At 39.3% G+C, this 24892-nt stretch overlaps 1 protein-coding gene across 3 annotated transcripts in view; it reads right to left on the minus strand.

The window, feature by feature from the left end:
• The window catches only part of LOC136678035 (mitochondrial sodium/calcium exchanger protein-like), a 63354-nt gene extending 40417 nt beyond the window's left edge, over positions 1 to 22937 (minus strand). Inside the window, exons 1-8 of one of the 3 annotated variants that reach the window (XM_066655806.1) lie at positions 22529 to 22937; positions 21657 to 21809; positions 20614 to 20666; positions 19754 to 19811; positions 19391 to 19496; positions 17515 to 17682; positions 14786 to 14899; positions 2143 to 2199 (exon numbers count right to left, since the gene is read on the minus strand). In XM_066655806.1, the coding sequence (XP_066511903.1) occupies positions 2143 to 2199; positions 14786 to 14899; positions 17515 to 17682; positions 19391 to 19496; positions 19754 to 19811; positions 20614 to 20666; positions 21657 to 21809; positions 22529 to 22867 (1048 nt within the window). In that variant the 5' untranslated portion in view covers positions 22868 to 22937. Of the gene's footprint in view, positions 1 to 2142; positions 2200 to 14785; positions 14900 to 17514; positions 17683 to 19390; positions 19497 to 19753; positions 19812 to 19983; positions 20113 to 20613; positions 20667 to 21656; positions 21810 to 22528 lie in introns of those variants that run through there. The other 2 variants (XM_066655807.1, XM_066655808.1) reach the window with 2 other exon arrangements.
• Between the last annotated feature and the right edge of the window lie 1955 nt (positions 22938 to 24892).

Here is a 24892-nt window from a genome sequence, read left to right on the forward strand (position 1 = left end):
AACGCATAAGCGGCAGCTGTTCGGGCTCCTTGCTTAAGGGTGAGAAGGATCTCACCACTAGAACGTCCCTCAGTAGCATGGTCAAATACTTCCCGGAAAGTAGTGACAAATTCGGGATACGTGTTACTGACTATATTGTTCCAAATAGCGGTGGCCCACTCAAGTGCTTTACCAGACAGATGGGAGACCAAAAAAGCGATTTTTGCCTGGTCGTTACTGGGAGGAGAATTCTCAAAAAATATAGAACATTGCAATAAAAACCCGCTACATTTAGCCGGATCACCTTCAAAAATCTCCGGTTTACTGACAGGATAACGAGAATTCAAACTGACAGACCCTACAGGAGGACTGGGACTAGGGCTAGGAGCAGGAATACGAGCTATAAGGGCGTTAACACTCTCCAACACTTGTTTCAGCTGGAGCTGTTGACTCTGTTGTTGTTGAGCGAGAGAATCAACAGATTGAGTTACGCTAGCCAACATTTGCTGGTGTTGACCTAGCATCTGGCCCTGACTAGTTATAGCCGTTCTGACGGCATCTGTGTCCGCTGTCTGCATGTTGGCCGAGTATTCTGTCATGACAGAACAGAAAGCTGACAGTCGCGGAACACAGTAAACAGTCTTTTTAATGTCGTTATCCAAAACAGTAATCACAAGGCAGGCAAAGTTCAAAAACAGGAGCAAACAGTACCTCAGAGGATGGACAAAAACTGTAGTCAAAAACAGGCTGAGTTCGAAAACCAGAGAATGCAAACAATACCAACAGGGACAAGACAGGAGACGTAAATCGGGAACACAGGCAGGAAGTAGGCAACAGGAGACCGTCAGACAAAGTACAATGGAACGCGTTGTATGCATGGGAGAACCAAAACAATACTCGGCAGGGAACAGTTCTCAGAGTGAGGTATATATAGGGAGACAAACAGGTGTGTGTAATTAGAATTCTGGTGAGGGAGACCGGCGGGTAGTCATGTGACTGACAGGTGCATTCTGGGAATTTGAGTCCTGAGATGTAGGCGTGACACACTGTCACAAAATCTGACTGCATGCCATTTATCTTCTATGTATCCTTCAGCAATTGCTTAACTTTTTTTTGCCAGAGGATTCAAGAAAAATACAGTGTCTCCATAATAGCAATTTTAAAGCAGAGGAAATTAAATATTTTTGCATTAAGACATGAAGTAAAAACAATTTAAAATTAAGAGAAATAAACACCTGAAACATATCAGTCTGTGTGTAATGAATAAGTATAATATACAAGTTTCACTTTTTAAATGGCATTTACTGAAATAAAATTTTTCATGATATTCTAGGTTTATGACCAGCACCTGTATGTGAAGCACTCTGGAATCAGCTATTGATGCCTCTAAGAAATTTAATATATGTTGAATTATGATTTTGAAATGGCTTCACCCAACAATTAACCATGAATTAAAGAAAAGTTGTTGTATTATCATTCAATGATATGTATGTACACTTAGAGCACATGTATGGTATGTATACTTAGAGCGCAACTCTCTCTCTCTCTCTATATATATATATATATATATACACTCACACACATACATACACACACACACACATTTCAAAATCATAAATTCCGTCATGGTATGTAAACTTATGAGAAAATGTCCTGTGTATATATACAAGTCAAAACGGACAGATAGACACATATTCCAACTAGTCATTGGTAGAATAGGGCTATTCACTGTATAAAACTGTGTACCTATGCACAATCCAAGTTATGGTCTCAAACAATTTGAGAATGCGAGCAGTTCTATAAATACACTCTTGACAAGGCCACAGCTGTTCACTGAAAACCATTCTAGGTAATGAAATCATGAAGCTGTTTGAGAGTACGCCAAGCATGTGCAAAGCTGCCATCGAAGCAAAAGGTGGCCTTGACTAGATTCCAGCAATAACAGTGTGTCACTTTGTATATTCCCTTTGATTTCATAGTATTTAAAATTCTGACAATTTCATGTAGTAAATACATCTAGTAAATGTGTCATAAAACTGACAGCTGGTATTTTTAGTGTCCAAATATATCAAATGCAAATAAATAAATGAATTTAACAAATGGAGATCGTTTTGATCAAAAAGTGAAATCCCAGTTCAATATGTATTTTAGAGTATCACCTACCGTGGACATCTGTGTTTCCATTAAGGTTCTCTGAATACGAGTCTTCAGTTTGTATGTCTGTAATCACAAAGAATAGCACAGTTTTATCCACCAAAAGACAGTGGATAAGTTTTGACAGTTTGCGCGCTCAGTTTGAATGTTTGCTGCTACTTAGTAAAGTTTCAAAGCTTTTTATACGCTTACATAAAGTCTTTACTGCTAATATTTTGCTTACTTATCCTTGTTAGCTGTACTTTGTTTTTCTAAATTCACTGTTACTACCTCTACCACTTTTGTTGATGTTTTCATATTACTAACTAATATTCAGGAGTTCAGGATGGCTTATGAATGCGTATAAAGCCAGACCCCCCCACCCCACCCCCTGTTGAATAAACAAATATGAGAAAAGGGTGGAGATGGGGTGGGGGTGGGAGCAAGTTTAAAACATGAGGCTTGGTGGGCTTGATAATGGTCAAACATGGCTCTGAATTTGGGGATCAGCAGAAATGACCCAGCGCGGAGGAGTGAGCTGAATAGTGAAGAAGTCGAGTCGAGATCCATCTCCTGAACTAAATGAAGCAAGTTTGTCTGATGCAGAAATGACGTGAATTTGCGGGGTATATATAGGACTGAGAGGAGTAGTTCGGGTGTGGTCCTACTCCCAAAATTATGTCAATTAAGTATTTGGTGAGGAGTTACATTAAGTAAGTCTTTGGGGAGGAGTTCAGGGTGGCTTATGAATGCGTATAAAGTCGAACCCCCAAAATTTACAGGAATGCTGGTCTTTAAGTGCTAAAGCATGGACAGGTTCAGGTACTCTGAACGAGGGCTTGATTGGTGTCCTGGATTGTGTGTAGGTAAATGAAAAGGGGTTAGGGACTTTTATGTGACTGAGTGTCACGTGAGACGGTAGAGAAATAGCATTGAGTAAATTAATTCATTCATTATCTGTAAACGCTTATCCAGTTCTGGGTCGCAGTGGGTCTAGAGCCTACCTGGAATCATTGGCCGCAAGGTAGGAATACACCCTGGAGGGGGCGCCAGTCCTTCAACACAGACACACACACACATTCACTCACACACTCAAACCTACGGACACTTTTGAGTCACCAATCCACCTACCAACGTGTGTTTTTGAAATGTGGGAGGAAACCGGAGCACCCAGAGGAAACCCATGCGGACATGGGGAGAACACACCAACTCCTCACAGACAGTCACCCGGAGCGAGAATCGAACCCACAACCTCCAGGCCCCTGGAGCTGTGTAACTGCGACACTACCTGCTGCGCCACCGTGCCACCCGGTTGAGTAAATTGAATGTCCTTTATTGATTATGATGATAACAGTGATTGGTAATTTGAGTATTCAAATGCCACAGAGTATTCATACAGAAGCAATTCAATGTGCTTTACAGAAAAATAAACAGTTAAATTAAAAGCCAGAATAAAAATCATAAAAGTCCAATAAAACAATTACATAAAAAGAGTAAAATAATTTAAAATGGTTAAAACATTAAAACAATTTAAAATGATACAATAAAAGAAAAGAAATAAAATGCCATTACAGTGTAATTGATGGTGGTTGGGAAATAGTGAGGGGTCTGAGGCTGACAACAATAGGAGGAAAGTAGATTAGTAGCAGCCTTGTAGTCAATTAATACAGTTTTGCCATGGTGGTGCCTCTCCAATGGCATAGAGCGAATTGAGAACGGAAGGGTGATCTAGAGGGATGACAGATGAGGCCAAATAAGAAGCCTAAAAAGGGTCAGCACTGCAGGAATGGCGAGACAGAGAGAACTCTGAAAGAGACAAATCCAAAAGTGCTGAGGCGCTCAAGTAAAGGAACAAGGTAGAAAGTTGACGCAAAGATAGCTAGGATGCCTAGATGGTGATGAAAAACAGGTGCCAGAGAAGAGGCAGCATGTAAGAAGGTTATTTGAATTTGATGTGGCGTCAAGTGCCTGAGTGCTGGTTCAAGGTAACACCTGAGGGCATAAGCTGGAACTTAGGGGCTCGGAGCAGCATGATTGTGAAGAGAAGAGGTCAGGTTGAAGGCCCACAGCTGCTGGAGGAATCAGTGTGAACAGTACCATAAGAGGCAGGGTGAGGTGCAGTAGCTAGCAGATAGATGAAGGTCTTGTGGCGCGAGCTGGAAAGTTGGAAGCTGAGAGCAACGTGGCTGCCAAGAGGAGAGAATAGGACGAAGGTCCATGGCAGTACCTGATACGGAGTGAGGACTGAAATAGGATAGGAGCCGCATAATCGGAAAGAGAGAGGCTGGGCCAAAGGTCTGCGGTAGGAGAAAGGAGGGCTGTAAAGGAAAAAGCAGGATGTATCCAAACCGCAAGGGGAAGGGGATTAGGATGAAGGTCCACATCAGGAGAGAGGGTGTGCCGTAAAGGAAGAGGCGGGGTGTCGGACAGCTGCAAAGGGGAGAGGATTAGGACATTGTCCATAACAGCACCTGAGAAGATGAAGAGCTGGAAAGTCAGAGACTGGGAGTAGTGCAGCAGCAAAAAAAGTGGGGGATGAAGGTCCACCGAAGCACCTGAAAACAGAGCAGAAGCTAGAAAATGTAGAGTGTGAGCAGCAAGGCAGCACAGGGAAGGGTCCGGTATGAAAAGAGAGTACAAACTGGAAGCTGGAGAACTGGAAACTGGAGGCCGGGAGAAGCAAAGCAGCAGAGGAGTCAGGATAATGGTCTGTAGCAGCACCTGAATAGAAAAGTGAGAATTGTAAAGTTAGAGGCAGGGTATGGCACGGCTGTAAATTGAAGAGGTTGGGATGAGCGTCCACGAAGTACAAAAGCTGCTGATGTAGAGGCTGGGAGAATGAGATGCGACAGGATGAGATTGAATCTAGGATGGGGAAGCTGTGCAGCAAGGAGACTGCATTTAGTGCCCAGAGGGCCAGGCAGGAGGCAAGAGTGGATTGTGATGATAAAGGGAGGGGTGGGGTGATGCGTAGAGACAGATGGAGAGGAGGAGCAAGGAAGGTGTTGGGATAATAAAGAGAGGGGTTGGGATTACAAAGGGAGGGGTGGGATGATAAAAAGAGGGGATGGGATGATGTGTGGAGAGGATAAGGGGGAATGAAACCAGCATGAAGGGCTGTGTCTAAATGGATGCAATGCTGTCAATCAAGGCAGTGTTCATAGGGAAAGAGGAGCCGATTCAGAATGAAGGCTTAAACATGCTGTCTGCTTTCTTTTCCAACATTACAAATAGGACCATCTTGGCAAGCAGTGTAGGTGAAATAGTGCCCAGGTGATGTGCATAAATATTGCAGATTCCAAGCCATTATCCAATGTAACTTTAAATATCAGGCAGTCCCATAGCTGTTTAGCCGGAGCAAGTTTAAAACATGAGGCTCGGTGGGCTTGATAATGGCCAAACACGGCTCCGAATATGGGGATCAGCAGAAACGACCCAGCGTGGAGGAGCGAGATGAAGTAGTGAAATAGTTGAGTCGAGATCCGTCTCCTGAACTAAATGAAGCTAGTTTGTCCGACGCGGAAATGACGTGAATTTGCTGGGTATATATAGAGCTGAGGAGGAGTTCGGGCATGGTTCTACTCCCAAAATTATGTTATTACATAACTTCAGTCATGACGACCACGGAGGAATGAGCAATCTCCTGGCTCAACACAGAGTTCGAGCAGCTGGGCCACCAGATTCAGTGTCTTCGGGAGAAGCAAACAAAGCTCCAGCAGGAGATGACGAGGCTCGAGACAGCGCGCAACGCCTCCTACGCGGCCGTCTGCACTCCAGCTCCTTCATTGCGGCGGCTAACCGGGACGGCCATCATTACTCCAGCTCCGTGCTGGGAGCGTCAGCGCGGACGTGGGAAGCCGAAGTCCCCCCCACCGCAGCCAGTCTTCACCTCTACCAACCGGTTTGAGGTGCTCAGTTTCTGGCTATCACGCCTACATCTCAGGACTCAAATTCCCAGAATGCACCCGTCAGTCACATGACTACCCACCGATCTCCCTCTCCATAATTCTAATTACACACACCTGTTTGTCTCCATTTAAAAACCCATTTCAGTGAACTGTTCTCTGCCGAGTATTGCTTTGGTTCACCCCAGTATACAACGCGTTCTCTTGTAATCTGTCTGACGATTTCTTGTTGTCTACTTCCTGCCTGTTTTCCCGGTTTACGTCTTCTGCCTTGTCCCTTTTGGTACTGTTTGTATTCTTTGGTTTTTGAACTCTGCCTGTTTTTTGACTACGGTTTTTGCCCATCCTCTGAGGTACTGTTCGCTCCTGTTTTTTTAACTTTGCCTGACTTGTGATTACTCTTTTGGATAACGTCATTAAAAGAACTATTTACTGTGTTCCGCGACTGTCAGCTTTCTGTTCTGTCCTGACACTGGCCCCTTAATCATTCATTTCATTTTTTTAATTATTTTTTAACTAATATTTTGTTGCACAACATTTAGAGACACTGAAACAATAACCTATTTCTGTAGCTCTGACTGAGACTTCTGCATCTGTCAACAAGTATAGTTTGGCCCATTCTCATGTTCGACAGTTGTATTTTCCACACTGCACTTTTTCAGCTCTTTCCATAGATGTTTCATAGGATTCCAATCAGGGCTCATACAAGACCATTTCAGTATAGTCCAGTGTTGTGTTCTTAGCCATTATTGAGTTGTGTGTTCTGGGTCATTATCATGGCGGAGGACTCATGTGAACCTGTGGGAATTTTCTGACCATTTGACAGTACATATTGCTCTAGCATGCCTTTATAGCAGAGAGGAACCATCATAGCCCTCTATACCCTCAGAGAGAACCTATGAATTTCCAAGCATAATAAATTTATTTGCTCATAATTTGACAATCCTACTTAAACAAATACAACTCTAAGCAAACACACAATTCCAACCTGCCTATTCAGGTTGTGTTGAAATGTGAAATGCTAAATTAAGAAGCCCTCTGTTTGCTTTCAGAATTTTGCAACCCTTGCTGTTGATGGAAAGAATGATTGTTGGTCCAACTATAAATTTACAGTGGGCCATGCAATATTAATTCAATGAGATTCCAATCATAATTTCCCTCTAAAAGAGCCAGCTAACTTTATGCCCTCTTTCACACATACACTTCAACCCAGATATTTCCAGAAATTTACCTGGAGGAGCTGTATTTATGAACGCAAATATATGTATAATTTGTCCTGGACTTTATCCTGGTAGAGCAGGGGTGTCAAACACAAGGCCTGTGGCCCGCGAGATAATTATATCCAGCCCGCAAGATAATTTTATATTGCTATTATTAATGGCCCGCCAGTAAATAGCACTCCCACCACTCATAATATAAATCCCACTATGCACTGCAACTGCCATGCAGGTCAAGATCTGTGCATAAACCCCTTCTCTCGCTGCTAATGACACATCGGTCAGCACAGTGACATTTAAGCTAGCCTCTGCCCAAAAAAATAGACAAATGAAAAGTGGACTCTGAAAACAGGGATTTTAAAAACAGGTGGGAGGCTGTTTTTTTCCAAGGACATTAATAGAGAGGCGAAGGGGATGTGGCTTGACAAAAAAAAAAAAAATCAACTGTGTGCATACATTTTCAGTACAATTTTTTTTCCTGTTATTATAAAACGAGACAAGAAAATCTAAACATGGCTAACAGCAGCAGCAGCATTAACATCTTCAGATTAATTCTTGCTATAATTGCAAAAGTTGTTTTGCCTTTTTGGCAGTAAAACCATGCTACAAATGATACATGTTTCAGGGCTGATTCTACAGGTGTTGTGGCTATCACTTCAGATGTGGAGGATGAGTAGAGGCAGTGATGTCTCACTGGAAGCCCCAAGCACCAGGCATGCAGCAACCTGAAGAAAACAACTGTTTGCGATGGGTGTTGCATATTTCCACTCATTATAATGCTGTTATTTAAATACTCCATTAACATTTTAGCCCATAAGACTCAGCTCAACGAAAAGCCAAATTATGAGAAATATAAAACAGATATGTTGGATCGCACCAGAAAGCAAAAGTGGTCAGAGCAACATCGACAGAGCAATAACTCGTATCTTGGAAAGTGATTCACTCGTAAGTCAAGACTTCCCTGTATTTCAACATTTTGGTATCATGGGAATAGAAAACATGACGTATATAACACAGGACAGATGAATAAACATTTAAATTGTTAAAAATGTTGGAACTCCTTTTAGATATACTTTTAAAATAAGCATTTCTATGATCTCTATGTCATCATAAAGCACAATGTCATATTGTAAATATGGTCACATGTATACACATTCACAAACTGTCACGTTGCAACATTTTCCGTAAATGTCACTTGGAGGCATGATTATTTGAGGTGAGGTGGCATGGTGGCATAGCAGGTAGTGTCATAGTCACGGAGCTCCAGGATCCTAGGGTTGTGGGTTCCAGTACCATTCCTAGTGACTGTGAGCTTGGGGTGTTCTCCTTATGTCCGCGCATGTTTCCTCCGGGTGCACCGGTTTCCTTCCACAGTCTAAAAACACAGGCTGGTAGGTGGATTAACAACCCAATGTGTCCGTAGGTGTGAGTGAATGTGCGTTTTGCCCTGTGAAGGACGGGCACCCCCTCCAGTGTGTGTTCCTGCCTTGCGCTCTGCAACCCTAAACTGGACAAGCGATTACAGACGAATTAATGAAAAATTTAAGGTGAAAAATAAAGCTGGGTAGGGAGGTTTCCAGACCTTCCAGACCCAGAAAATGTGACACATATGTCATCATGGTGTAGTAAAAAAAACTATGCCCTACATTCTGGCGGCAAAAATACTACATGGCAGAGTCAGTGTTAATTAATCATTATTTGATGAATAATTAATTATTTAATTCATTTGGTTGAGCTCCATGTTTGGGAGCCATTAAGTAATATATAGTGTCTTTACCTGTACAATTTTAGCTTGGACATGTAGGTCATCATGTCAGATGCCTTTACATATTATATAGCAGAATTAGCTAGAATGAATTATTATTAATGAATTATGCTCATTGACCCGCTGTAGGTTCTTGGCTCCGAAATTGAGTCTGAACTAAAAGTAATAATTCCGTATAAGAAAGGTGCACACACAAACAAATAACCAAGGATTGGTTTTATCATACAACTGGTTTATTAAATGTAATATCAAATAATGAATGTTGATTATACATTCATATAATGAAATGGATTATAGCAATACATGAGGGAGCAGGGAGATTAATATATGAGGGAATTTCTCTATGATAATGTAATCCATTTCATTTTATGAATGTATAATCAATTTTCATTATTTGATATTACAATTAATAAACCAGTTGTGTGACAAAGCCAATCCTTCTAGCTAATCCTGCTATATTATATGTAAAGGCATCTAACATGATGACCTACATGTCCAAGGTAAAATTGGACAGGTAAATGCACTACATATTATTTAATGGCTCCCAAACATGGAGCTTAACAAAATGAATTAAATATTAATCAAATAATGACTCCGCTATGTAGTATTTATGCCGCCACATCATGGGGTATAATTATTTTACTACAATACTTTTGATATAATTTTCCTGTTTTGCATTCACCACATATACTTTCTGCTCTTGATTCTAGGATTTTTGCTTCCAGATATATTTTTGTATTTGTAGATACAAAATTCACTCCATACCAAGGCACACTCAGCTGCTAAATCCCCATGTGAGAGTTTATGTGCCAAGACATGCTCTCCTTGATTGTACTACAGTTCCACAAGTCTAACTCAGAACTGGAGCATGAGGCAGCTGCCTCTTTTATTTCAATCACAGAATTATTTTGCACAAGATTGTGATGAGGGCTACACAGCCAAGTAATTATTAGTCATAACTGATTTAAAACACAGGAAATTCCACGTATCCTGTAGTGTAGGAAAAAGCTCAGATATTGTACAGTCGTAGTAACTTAAAACAAAGCTTTTTTTTTGTGGGTTTATACACTTTGCATTAAAATATACATTTAAAAATGTGATCATACAACTGATCAGTTTGGATAGTGTGTGCTAATAAATGACAGTACAGTACATGCTTTAAACTCATAAGAAGTAACGATACAGTATTATGGGCCAGAGCAGATGGCATTCATGCTTCTCAGTCATAAGAGACTCAAGACTCGACACGAACTCTTGATAAAAGACTTGACTTGGATTCAAACTCAAATGGTGCTTTTTTTAGTGCACAGAAGTTTAAGACTTGACTCGACTCAGCTCTGCTTTTTTGCTTTCCACTGGCCAAATCTGGTACCTCGTCCCAGGAACCAGGTACTTTTTTTTTTTAGTTCTTGCTCACTTACAGAAAGACATTCTATGCCAAACCGAAGGTGTTCTCTGGGTCCAAGCTAATCTCAGAGGGTCCAAATTCAGCAAAAATGTCTGCTGTGGTCAGAGGTGTCCATGTTTCAGCTTGTTTTCATGTCAAAAAGGAACATCATATTTTTTGTGCTATGAAGAAAGGGACCATTTGGTTTCTAGAGAGACATATACTGTTGTCAATGTCTTATTTTGGGAAGAACATTATTTCAGCAAGACAATGCCACGCCTCTATGTGTCACAACATCATGGTTTCTTAGAACACATGCTTGAATGAATGTTTCTGCAGTCAAGACTTGTCTCCTGTGGTGAATTATGAAGAGAAAACTCAGCCAACAATAACCAGAGACCATTGGGCAGCTGAAGTACTATACTGTAGTTCTGTAAGGACGTAACATGCAGATTACTTTTGTGATCATGGATCATTTCAACTCACATGGGTGAAAAAGGATCTGAAACTCTCTCTCTAACCAAACACTGAAATTCTATCCAGCATTGAGAGGATGGGGAGTCATAAACAGGGTGGTTTATGACTACCATAACAAAAAGCCTTTCAAGACAGCTCCCCTCTCCCCAGAAGAAACCCTTGTGACCAGCAGAGGGTCAAGCATTATCACCTTATGGATCAAGTAAGAAATACATGGCAAAGAAGAGTCCTGTTTTCTCAAAGGTAAATTCAGGCTGACCTTTCTCTCACCCCTTCTTGAGACCTGTTAGACACTTTTAATAAAAATCTTTCCTTCTGGTAGCATCAAATAAACACATATACCAAATAACAGAATTTGGTGCAAGAAACAGACTGATATCACACTTGATGGTAAGGAACCTCAGCTTAAGGTTGAATTGTTTGTTAAATTGAATTGTACTTTTTGTGTTGATATATATATATATATATATATATATATATATTGTGGCCGGGGGCCGTCTCATCAATCTAGCAGCTCCATGCCACGCCAGCCATCGGCCCCTCAGGGCGGGGTGAGAAACCACCCGCGCCTGGCAGTTACGGGGCCCAGCTCCTCCTACTTCCCAGGAAGAAAGCGACGACATAAAAGACCGCCGAGGGATCTCCGAGGGGGCGAGAGAGAAAGGGGGTAATTGCTGGTCGACACGCGTAACTGACTTTTTGCTGATCCGACTAATCATTTCGCTCTGGTCTTTCTCCCTCTTCCCACCTGTTGTTATTCTGTTTTCTCTTCTCTGGAGCAGACTGATCTGGCGCGGACGCGCAGCCGGCCGCCGCCCTGGACGCCGCCCCGCTGTCCTAGAGAAGGAGAAGCCCTGGCGTATTGACTGGCGCCAACGCTCGTTGCACGTGGTTCTTTTTGAACACCTGAGATTTTCGTTAACTCTTTATGTTTTGAGCATTAAAAGTAATGGCTGAGTGCTGAACTCTGACTTATGTTCTCCTGTGGTCCCTCGCCACCGTTTAGAGCGTCACAATATATATATATATATATATATATATATATATATATATATATATATATATATATATATATATGTCATGGTTGATGACCAGCTGACCTTCGCAGATCACGTTACCGCTGTAGCTCGATCGTGCCGCTTCTCCCTATTCAACATAAGGAAGATTAGGCCATACCTAACTCAACATACAACACAGCTCCTCGTTCAGACGTTAGTAATCTCCCGTCTAGACTATTGCAACGCCCTCCTGACAGGTCTTCCGGCCTGTGCTGTGAGACCACTACAGATGATCCAGAATGCGGCAGCACGCCTGGTCTTCAACCAACCAAAAAGAGCACATGTCAAGCCCCTATTAGTTGAGCTGCATTGGCTACCCTTAGCTGCTCGCATCATATTCAAATCACTAATGATGGCCTTCAGAGTATTCACTGGTTCTGCTCCCATCTACCTCAATAGACTCTTAAAACCATACGTTAGCGCCCGCCCTCTCCGTTCCTCAAAGGAGCGCCTACTAACACGACCAACCCCCCGTACAGGTCAGTTGAGGCTATTCTCATCTCTGGTACCACGCTGGTGGAACGAGCTTCCAAGCACTATCAGAGCAACAGAAACCCTCTCTTCATTCAAGAAATCATTGAAAACCCAGCTCTTCCGAGAGTATCTTTTGCACTGAATGTCTTTCTTTAATGCACTTATTACTTCCTGGCATATTGCACTTAATGTAAGGTATTTTGTATAATTTGTGCTGTAGTTCGAATGTTAGATCCTCTTTTGTAAGTCGCTTTGGATAAAAGCGTCTGCCAAATGCATAAATGTATAAATGTATAAATGTAAATATATATATATATATATAAGACAAGTTTAAGAACTTGGACCGTAATAGCTAAGAAGAATGTGCCATAATCAGCATATTTACACAGAAAAGTGTTCATCATTTCACTAAAACTATCTACGCAAAAAAGTGAACATGCAGCCACTATTTCCCTGCATTTACGAGCCTTTACGGTCTAAATCCACCCGAAATATTTCGACTAGACAAGGCTGGTGATAATTATAGATTTTCCTTTCCAAAATAAACATCATTTAGGAGGCAGATCCTATCCACAATTTTCATAGTCAAATATTTCGTTCCACATTAAATGTCTGTTTACGAGTCTACGGTTCTTGAAGTCTCAGTTCCACCTTAAGAGCTGAAACTAGCACTCTAGCTTTCTGAAGCAACTGTTATTCCACTTTGTCCATTTAAAACAAACAAACCATTTGTATTATTCAACCAATAATTCACACTTCTCATATTCAAGCATTTAGTTCAAGCTTAAATTGGTCAGTTTGAGAATCTTATTAGCATTTTTGTCCAGCTTCTTATTGAATACTTATTTCCACCTTAAGAAGCTAAAGCTAGATTTTTATAAACAAAACCTGTTTTGAAACACTTATTTCCCATTTTATCCATTTAAAACACACGACCAAGTGCCCATCATGTCACTAAAATATCTATCTACTAGTGATAGCGCTTATATTTGCTGTGTACTACCAAGCTTAATTTCTCCATTCCACTTTAAATAGGTGAATATGCTAGGCTTTTCAAACACAATTATCCCTAATGTCTTTAAAACACACAAACACCCCAGAGAAACACACATGAATCTGCCTCAATTTCTTTAAAACAAACAATTTGCATTATTTGCACTTTTGCATGTTGTTATTCACCTTCTTTGTATAAAACACACAAAACACAGTCCTGACACCTTTCAAACGTCACTATGCCTCACTTTATATAAAACACACAACCAATGTTTTGATTACGGGGCGGACTGACGGAGGCGGACGCACTCGCTAAAACACGATGAGCTTTATTTTAACAAAAGATAGACAAACAATAAAGAAAACAACATGACAAGGATATCAAACTACTGGGACAGGAAATACACAAAACGACAAAACTCGGGAACAAACATAATCGGACTAGAAACGGGAGATAAACAACATGACACGACTAGAATGAGGACAACGGAGAAATGAGAAATGTTCGACAAAACAGGAGAGACACAAGGGAACTTAAATACAAGACACAAACGAGACACACCTGGACAGATAACGAGGAGGACGGGTTAACAAATGACAGACGAGGAGGCGGAACAAAGGCGGAGACAGGGGCGGAGACAAGGACAATAACAAAAAAAGCCATGTTCAAATAAAGCACATGGCGGGGTCAACAGACTTGACAGGACGAGTGCGTGACACAATGGCTTTTACTCTTTTTAATCTATACATAGGCATCTGTACGTCTATATTTCTTACAGAAATGATTTGCTGTTAACTGTTCAGGAGGAAATTTGCCAGCTCTGGCTGTGTTCTGTATTGCTGCTTCTAAACTGCCCTCACCTATTAAACACAAAGCCAATATTTCCTCTCAATCTCCGGTCATTTTTAGAAGGGCAATGTGGCTTTTTGAGTCCAGTAAAATATTATATTAATAATTAATATTATAACAGTAACAGAGTTAATGTTAATATTATAACATTAACCCTGTTCACTTGGTCATTTCATGGCTGAAGGATACTAAGTATGTAGACCTAGCAGCTGCGGGTTTGGACTGTAAAATGATTGGACAGAGGGCAGGACTTCAGGATCACAGGTGCTCAAAGTGAATATACTGCTTTAGCAATACTACGAGAGGCAGATATGATTTAGCTTTGACTGATTCCTTAATCTATGGTCACACACCTTGGACATTTTATGACTAAATACAGTAAATATCTTATACGCCTTTAAACAAAGGGTTTGTGTACAATATACTGTTACCAAATTAATAGTCTCCACAACACATTGTTTCTGTTCCTTTCTACATTTTACTACAAAATGTTTGCAATAAATGTAAAAAATGAGTACGTTTATAAAAATAAAAAGGCCATATTTACCATGGGTGATGTTATAGTTCTGTAGAGGCTCTGGCTGAGATCGATTCTGGTGGCGATAAATATATGTGCTCACAATCACTACAATGACATAGAGCACATATAACCCCAGATATCCTGCAGGAGAGTGAGAGGAAGATTTAGATGAAAAAAACAGATTTAGAGAGTCAGAGAGTGAATAAGTCAGTTATCACACACAACTATTTGTGGATACATTAGGCATGGGAATGTACATAAACATATATGTGCAATGTGCCAAAATGTTTATAATCACTGTGCTCTTCTGTAACACACAACAAAAATATTTAATTATTCTAGGGTTTGAAAACATGTAACAAACTCACAGTACCTTTCCACAATACACATCATAATATTTAGATTTTCTGTGGTAGAACAACCCACATAACACAATGTTTGAAGGTTAAAAAACTGGATGTGAATGTGAGTTAATAAATGTTGGCAATGTCCCAAAGAGATACCATGACAGCACTTTTCCACAATAGATATGTTTAGTAGTTTTTGTGAGCTTCACAATCGAGTCAGAGCAGAACGCTTCAGAAAAGCATTATAGCCACATTATTTTTTCAGCATTTACAGAACAATTTAATGAAGAACAGAAAGAAAAACCAAACAGTTTGGGAAAAGAAATATGCAAGACAATGGCATGATTATCTGACGTCAGATATATGAGAGGCCTTCAATGACACTTTGAGCTTATTATAAAGAAAATATCACATCATTTGAAAAATAAAACATTCTTAAGAAACACAAGTATGTAGATAGAAATTGAGCATTATGATGTGCAAGAATGTTAATTCCAAGATACATCCCTACAGCCATTTTGAAAAGCGATTTTCTGAATAATACATTTTAAATTATTATTTTTCAAGTAAAGACATTTTTTTCAGGGAACAGAAAAGCCAGTTGCTAGATCTAATAATAATAATAATAATAATAAATTGCATTTTTAAAATGCCTTTCAGTAAGACGCCGTTTACTATGAGATGAACATGTTAAGAACAAATAACGCTACATAACACACAATGCTACAAAACAGGAACAAGAGTAAAAACAACATGGGCTAGTCAAGAAACAAAGAGATTAAATGCAGCCGCAAACAGGTGTGTTTTAAGATTGGATTTAAATAGCAATAGAGATGTTGACTGTTGAATTTCTGGAGTGAGATCTAACAAATATAATTACATAGGTTATTCCATACAGGTACATCTCAATGAATTAAAATTACAATCAAAAAGTTTATTTATTTCAGTTATTCAGTTCAAAATGTGAAACTCATAGATTAATTACAGAATTATTTCAGTTTACAGAAATCTATTGATCTATTGATTGATTGTTTCAAGAGCCACCACACACAGACGTATCAAGGACATGGGCTACAACTGTTGCACCATTGTGTCATGCCACTCATGACACAGAGACAACGGCAGAAGATTCTTACCTGGGCCAAGAAAAAAAAAAGGACTGGACTAATGCTCTGTGGTGCAACGTCTTGTTTTCAAATGAAATTTCACTTGCAAATCAAGGTTCCAGAGTCTGGAGGAAGAGTCAAGAGGCACACAATCCAAGCTGCTTGAGGTCTAGTGTGAAGTTTCTACAATCAGTGATGGTTTAGGGAGACATGTCATCTGCTGGTGTTGGTCCACTTTGTTATATCAAATCCAAAGTCAGTACAACCATCTACCAGGAAATTTTAGAGCACTTCATTCTTCCCTCTGCTGACAAGCTTCATGGAGATGCAGATTTCATTGTCCAGCAGGACCAGGCACCTGTCCACACTGCCAAATGTAGCAATGCCTGGTTAAATAACTACAGTATCACTGTGCTTGATTAGCCAGCAACCTGCCTGAACTAAACCCCATAGAGAATCTATAGTCTCTTGTCAAGAGGAAGTTGAGAGACACCAGACACAACAATGCAGACGAGCTGAAGACCGCAAGTAAAGCAACACAGGCTTCCATAACACCTCAGCAGTGCCACAGGCTGATCGCCTCTATACCAATCCACATTGATGCAGTAATTCATGCAAAAGGAGCCCCGGCCAAGTATTGGGTGCATATAATGTACTTGCTTTTCAGTAGGGCAAAATCTTTGTATTAAAAATCATTTTAAAAGGGTCTTATATAATATTCTAATTTTCTAAGATAATGACTTTTGGGTTTTCACTGGCTGCAAGCCACAATAATCAACATTAAAAAAATAAATGCTTGAAATAGATCACTTTGTTTATAATGAATGTATATATGAGTTTCACTTTTTGAACTTAATGAAGTAAATTAGCATTTTGATGATATTCTAAGTTGAGTTCACCTGTAGATATATTCAAATATAATACGTTTCTTGTGTTTTACTTATAATAATTATACAGAGAACTTATTTATCGCCACTCACATGTGAGTGTTCAGTGTATGCAGCTACTATAAACTGGCTGTTGTTATTTATTGGTTCTTTACGACTATGCCAATGTGTTACAATTTTATCCACTGTTTTTCAGTGTTTCAGTATTAGTATTTGTACATTATATACTCACATAATAATGGGATTTATCAGAACAATAAATACAATTTCAAGCACCTATTATATTGTCATATTATGGTCTCAGACCATAGCGCAAGTAAAAGGTAAAGAGCCATCAGTAACGACAGAGATATGTTGAGAAAAACAAACAAGCAAAAAAAAAACCAAACAAATAAAAAAAAAACGGAGGACTGTACCGAGAGCTTCTTTCAGATCTATGTGTCTCTTATAGAGAATGGTGAATGTCCAGAACACAGCTGCTATATAGAAGATGATGTCACGTAAGAAAGGACGTGAGGCCACTCTGAAGGGCTTCACTAGGGCAATGCTCCCAGCTACCACAGTTGTCACATAGATTCCCGCCCCTTACAGAAAAAAAGAAAACAATTTTTGGTCAAATTCAAGCAAAATTAATCGAAAAAAAGTCTTTCATCACGAAAAACCTCATGAAAGATCTGTCAGTTCACAAAAAAATAAAAACAGGGCAAAATTGCAAAGAATTTCGTCTTTTATCTTTTACCATACAGAATACTGTGAAATCTATATATCAGTCCATGTAACATAAGGCTAGGTGAGTGTGACCTTGATGGCACTACTTAAGAAACTGTCATGCTACAGTGATATATAGCCACATGGGCATAAATAAATTAATAAATAAATAACTGTTGTCACTTAACAGTCTCTCCCACTGAATCAAGACATGCAACCTGAAACATTGTTATGTAAAGAGAAAGCCACACATCTATTCTATGCCAAACCAAAGGTGTTCTCTGGGCCCAAGCTCATCTCAGAAGGTCCAAAAGACAGCAGAAATGTCAGCTGTGGTCAGAGATGTCCATGTTTCAGCTTGTTTTCATGGCAAAAAAAAAGAAAGTCGTGTTTTCTGTGCTATGAAGAAACGGACCATTTGGTTTCTAGAGAGATATGCTCTTATTTTGGGATGAACATTATTTCAGCAAGACAATGCCAGGCCTCATCCTCTGTGTCACAACATCATGGTTTCTTAAAACACATGTGCTTTACTGACCTTCCTGCAGTCCAGACCTATCTCCTGTGGTGCATCATAAAGAGAAGAATCAGCCAACAGCAACCAGTGACTGTTGGGCAGTTGAAGTACTGTATCAAGCCAAAACGGATTCCACATTTACAAAATTTTTAACATTTACTATTCTCAGTTTCCTAATGATTAAGCAGTGTAATTTAAAGAAAAGGTGATGCGACACAATGGTAAACATTCCCCTGTCCCAAACTTTTAGAAGTCTGCTCCAGGCATTCTAATATAAATGTGTTTATATTTTTACAAAATTCAGTCAAACTGTTCAGTGAAAATTTGTTCAGGAAATGTTTTCTTGTACATTTGTCAGTTAAACAAATTTTCAAAAGAATTAACATTTTTGTTTTTAGAACTGAATTTTACACAATTTCCCAACTTTTCTGGAACTAAGGTTTGTATAAAAGGCATGTGTAAAATATTTATTTAAAAAATTACATCTTCAAAATCATTGTGATGCTCCACTGAGATGTAATAAGGAGAAAAGAGCCTCTGTCATTGCTACTGCCCTCCCTCTTCTCTCCAATGATTTCAGTACAATGCAGTAAAAATGAATTACACTAGGGGGAGCCCCAGGAGCAAAATAAACAAATTTTATTAAATTAAAATTTGCAACAATTTTTTAAAAATATAATCTCAATTAGTGTTGCTTTGAGATTTTAAGGCCTTATATGTTTTGTAAATCTACAGCAGCATAATTCAGATATGGCTCATTTTTCTTGTGGTGCACCAGTCCAATATTTTCTTCTTTCAGATTCTGATATCTGAATATTTCACCATATATTAACACCAAAAAAATGTTTCCACACGTGTTTCTTTGTTACAGACCACACTTGACCTTCCAAGACTACAGTAATAATAGCACTATACATGAAAATGAATGATAAACAACTGAGAATATAGCCTACTATAATAATATTTTTCAGATGTTATATTCATTTGCACTGTTACAGTTCTGATCAACATGACATGCACTACATTAGACAGGTGTGTCACTAATTTATTAACACATGCATATTCACCAAACAGGGCTCCGATGGCCAGACCACCTGTCTGTGGCCGAGAGAATGCCGCCATGGCACTGAACACATCGGGAGCACCATTCCCAAGTGCTAGGAATGTTACTCCCTGTATATTAGTGCCATCAAGGAAAACAACACAGCACACCTCTAAATTGACTGTGAAAGTATAGAATTTTTTTTTTGGGCTACTTGCAAATATATGTTTTTTTACTGTGGGAGTGGTGTCTGAATTAGAAACAACCCATCTGGTGGCAGTAGTATAATAATTTGGAAGGCAAAATAATCCACTAGAATATAATAAAATCAGTGGGTCTTTTATTTGTATAGGTCATGCAGTGCACTAAGACATAGGTAAAAGGATACAGCCACATTATGAGTTAACCTCAAACTGGAAGAGATTGCAGAGAGGTTGGGACAAAAACTGTAAAACAGAAAGGAATATTTTATATTATTACAAATGAATAACATTTCAAAACCACATTATAATTAAAGTCCTACTTGTACTGGTCTTACAACTGAAAATAGGACTCTTTTAAAGCCATTACTAATGGATTTTTATATAATTGCATTAATTTATTCATGTATTCATTTACCAAAATGACAATTCCTATTGCCAGACTTGAAGCACAAGCTCCCTTCTTCAATTGAGAAACCCTTCATGAATGCAGAAAATTGAAAGTGCAGAATACAGAAAACCCAACTTCTGTTTTCTGCCTAACCTCCTGGGAAACAAAGTCCAGCAGCTAAGATGATGACTATCAGTGCAAAAGGCAGTAAACTGTGGTCAGGTGAGAAAGTTAAGTCACTGATTACTATAAACAACTACAATACTTACATTTATGTCTAGAGGAGTAATCTCACTTGAGAGAAGCTGTGTTTGTGTCTAAAACTAGTAATTCAACATCAGAACCTGACCTCCCTAATGTTTTTAAGAGTCATGTGTCTAGAAAACTGGTTGTGCAAGTAATATGATTTTTTTAAAAGAAAAAAAGCATGTCTACTTCCTAATATGAAGAAAACACACTCATCAGTATACTCACGGCATATTGAGTTGTCGACAATATGTGCACTGGGTGAAGTTTGCTTAAAGTGATTGATTTTAGTTGTTGCTTAAGACAAAATACCTCTATTTGTTAAGTGGGTTTGCATATTAAACATATCTGAAAATTCACAAAATATACAACCATTATTAGTACTAAAAAATAGTAATAAAATTTACTTACAATTCTGAGGCAATGAGTCCAAGAATGAGGAACAAAACCAACAACCACACAACCTGAACAGGGAAGGAGATGGGGAAGATAAAGTGACTGGATTATGCTTTGCTAGAGATAACTTAATAAAAGCATGGCTTTCATTCTCACTACCAACCCAGCTTTCATTGTTTCATTGCTGCAGTCCGCCAAATATGTGTTTAGTGAATAACAATGCAGGCACAGTCTACTAGTCATCTGAGCCTTGTAGCCAAGGAGGCTAGAAAGTTATACACTGTCCATTCATTAATTCATTTTCTGAAACAGCTTATCCAATTCTGGGTCGTGGTGGGTCCGGAGCCTACCCAGAACACACAACGGAGGGGGCAGCAATCCTTCAAAGGGCGACATACACTCAAATTCATTCACTCACACCTACGAACACTTTTGAGTCGCCAATCCATGTACCAACGCGTGTTTTGGGGTTTTGGACTGAGAGGAAACAAGAGCACCCTGAAGAAACCCACATGGACACGGGGAGAATACACCAAACTCCTCACAGTCAGTCACCTGGAGCAGGTTCCTGGGGCTGTGTGACTGCGACACTACCTGCTGCGCCACCATGCCGCCCTATACACTGTCCAGTTGGTTACAAATCATGGGTGTGGAAATATTTCAGTTTTCTCAGAAATAATGGACAGACAGACAAGACTTTTGCAAAGAATGTAAGTGCAAGTTAAGATACTCGGGTAATACCACAAACTTGTCCATTCACATGAAAAGGTGGCAAGGTATTGCTGAAACCGATGACTTAAACAACTTCAGCACCATCACTGACCACCTTTTTTTCCTCAAAAATTGAGCCACACTTCTAAAAGAGCGATGAGTATTAAAAGCAGCAAAAAAATTGCAAGTAAGTGATAACAGTGAATGAAATAAATAAAATAGTACTTTTGGCAGGTTTTACAGCAAGATATAAGAACATTTGTTTACAAACTTCTGGCCAAATAGCATTTCCACAAAACACATATACTAGTGCAGAAAATATATATTTTTTTAACCAAGTTACTTACGTATAAGAAGATTGCCACAGGCAAGAGCTGAGGGGGCAACATACAGAAAGTGATCCAGGGGTAATTAATGAAGCCATCTTCTGCTGCACAATCTGGGGTACTCTGAATAAACTTACAGCGTTTGTCGGTTGGCTGGTTCATCACCTTGTCACACTGGTAGTAGATGAGAACATAAAGTACTTTCACTTGCAGGCATGACAAATCTGAGAAATACGTCAGGAATCAAGAACGACGTCTTAGGTAAAGTAGGTAAAAAAAAAAAAAAAAAAACTACATACAGACCTCTACAATAGTTTGGATGCCCAGGGTCAAATGGCAAGTTTTTTCCCCATTTATTTTAGTTAACAAATGTACACATCACTATATTGAGAATATTTCTGCACATTTACTGTTCACAACTTAAGTATAAAACTGTGGAGGGTCCATTGGTAATTTCCTTGAAAACGTTTCCTTGAAACTTTTTTACTTTAGCACTTTAAATCATAAATCATGCCCATGTATTGTTTTATTTGTAACCACAATTTCTTAATGTGTTTCCATTACACAAGTCAGTCTCTTAAATTGGTCCTATAATTTACAAATATTACATATTTTGTTGTTTTATTTGCACTCAAAATAACATGAATAAAAGACACCTTAAATCGCTTTCAACGGATGATTTTTAAGTTGAGCGAAGACATCGTGGCGACAAATATAGTTTGTTCTTTTAAACTGTGTAAAGGAAATAAAAATAACCCTGGCCACGAACGCGGCACTGTGCCCTGAGAGAATGTTTTAAGCATTGCACAGCTTATTTTTAGACTATTTATTTATTTAAAACTGCGATTCTTCGCATTCCTCATAAGAAAAGAAATTTTCAACCATAGCCCTACCTCATCTGCACTGTTCTTCGGTCTGTCTGCCGCTACTAAAATTCCCTCTGTTTTCAAGAGATCTATGTCATTTACAATAGTCCAGTTCTCTGTGGATTCTGGTAGTGTGAGCCACTTCTGAGAGGTCTGAGAAGTAGCAAACTTCACACTCAGAACAGAAATCAGAGCCGAGAGTAAAAGTACAGGTTTCATTCCGCAATATGGGTCTTTACACAAGCATATGGCAATGTTTAACATTCCTTTGCTCACAGCATTGGAATTTATTCCGATACAATTCTCTTCTTGTTTTGTCCAGGTGAAAATGTCAAAAAAGAAAGAAAGAAAAACATAGATCAACATTTCCTGAGGCTGTGAGGATTATTTGGGAAGTGCAGCGCTCGTGCTCTAGCACTTCCTACAACGTAGAGCTGCGTCGTGATGGCGTCAGCACTAATGTTTAACGTCCTCTGCTCGTATAAAAAAAAAATGGGTTAAGGTTAAAATATAAAATTTTTCAACATTTTCCACGGAAGCGCTTTCCTGTAAGGCAAAAAAAAAAGATTATATTTCAAAACACTCTATATGTAACGTCTATTTGTAAGGCTTATAAATACGTCTCAATGTATTGATTTATGAACTTAATTATGGTCCTAACACGTAGTGTAGGACCATATTGTAATTGTTAGGATTTTTCATATTATTATTAGGCTTCCGAGCACATAGTGCAAAGGAAGCCTATTGTTTTTGTTCTGATTTTTATTATGGTCCTAACACGTAGTGTAGGACCATATTGTCATTGTTGTTAGGATTTTTTCTTATTAGGGGTCCAAGCACTGCAAGTGCTGGAGCTTCTTTTTTCTTCTTTTTCTCCGATGAAACGCGATGGGCAGCCCAAACCGTAGGTCCTACAGACTTGTCGTTTGGTCAACTGGTAGTAAACCCTCCCGCTACTCAGGCGCAAAAAATCAGCCCGATCAGCCTGATGGTGGCGCTATAGCGACGCGGAACGCGTCGCTCCCTATATCTCCTACCCCATGTGGCGTAGAGACGAAATTCTTTTTTTCCCAGATTCCTCAGGTCAGACCCTACAAAAAAGCCTCAAGAACCCATAAGCTCCGCCTACTTAGATTTTGAGCTAATTTGCATAATATGCAAAATCGCACAAATTTTTGAGCGCGAACTAGTCTCTGGAAATGTACCCAATATGGACATATGTGGTATCAGCAGAATCCTAAGAACCTGAACTTTAATAATTATCCAAAAAAAGTTGGAATTTCATCACTGCTTGGCTTCCAGACTCCGCCCAAATACAGGGGTAGAGCTCGCGTTCCAAAAATCAGACAAATACAGCTATAACTCGCAAACGCTTTCTCCAAATGCTATGATACTTCACATGCTTGATCCCTATAAGGTCCGGAAGACATGAGTACTTGGTTGTGCAACTGCAAGCCTAGGGGGCGCTATAACAACAAAAAATATGTTACGCTTCACAGGATTGTCCCATTGACATGCCACTTGGTATGCATGTAGTGTGTGATGAGCTGACTCAGATTATATGACGATGATGTCATATTCGAAAAAACGTGTCCACCATTGGCCAATCAAATTTCAGCAGCTATTTCATGACCTTAACAAGGTCCTATCATCATGACACTTGCATGGTATGTCCATGGCCCCACTTCCTGAGCACATAAAAAGTTTCATAACAATAGCCACTAGGGGGCGCAATTCAATTTTTCAACATGCAAATATGGAATATCTCAGCGAAATATAAACATATTGACAAGCAGTTTGCTTTATTTCATACTCTGCAAAATGCCTTACAACTTTGCAATTACAACTATTGTCAAAAAATGCATACTTTATCCACAATAGTCAGGTATGTGAAAATGGAGCTTTTCGCACTCCTCCCTGGAAATTTGTCTTATCAATAAACAACTGGTATTTTTGAAGTCTGTATAGACTGTAGGTAAATAATTATCAAAAAAATCTAGAACTTTTGACACGCTGTTGTGGCAGTTATTTAACAAATATGCATGGGCGGGGCTCGATGCACTCTTTGAGCTATAACTACAACAAACTTCACCCAAATCAAACACAACTTGGTACACATATGTACGTCATTACTCTGAAGTAGTGTGCCAAATCTGACCACATTGCACAGAAAGGGGGCGCTACAATTAGACAGCAACTGGTTGCACAAGTTATTAATTGATTACACCGCCACCTAGAGATGCAGTACCAGCACAATGAGATAGATATATTCTGAACATCATGGAAAAGGACCTTGTGCATTTTCATAACATATGCCTAAAGCATTTTTGAGTTACAGCTGTTTATTATGTGATGTTTCAACGGCAAGCTGCACATGTCTATTTAAGCAGA

Source organism: Hoplias malabaricus, chromosome Y (genome assembly GCF_029633855.1).
Source record: "Hoplias malabaricus isolate fHopMal1 chromosome Y, fHopMal1.hap1, whole genome shotgun sequence".
NCBI classification, from domain to species: domain Eukaryota; kingdom Metazoa; phylum Chordata; class Actinopteri; order Characiformes; family Erythrinidae; genus Hoplias; species Hoplias malabaricus.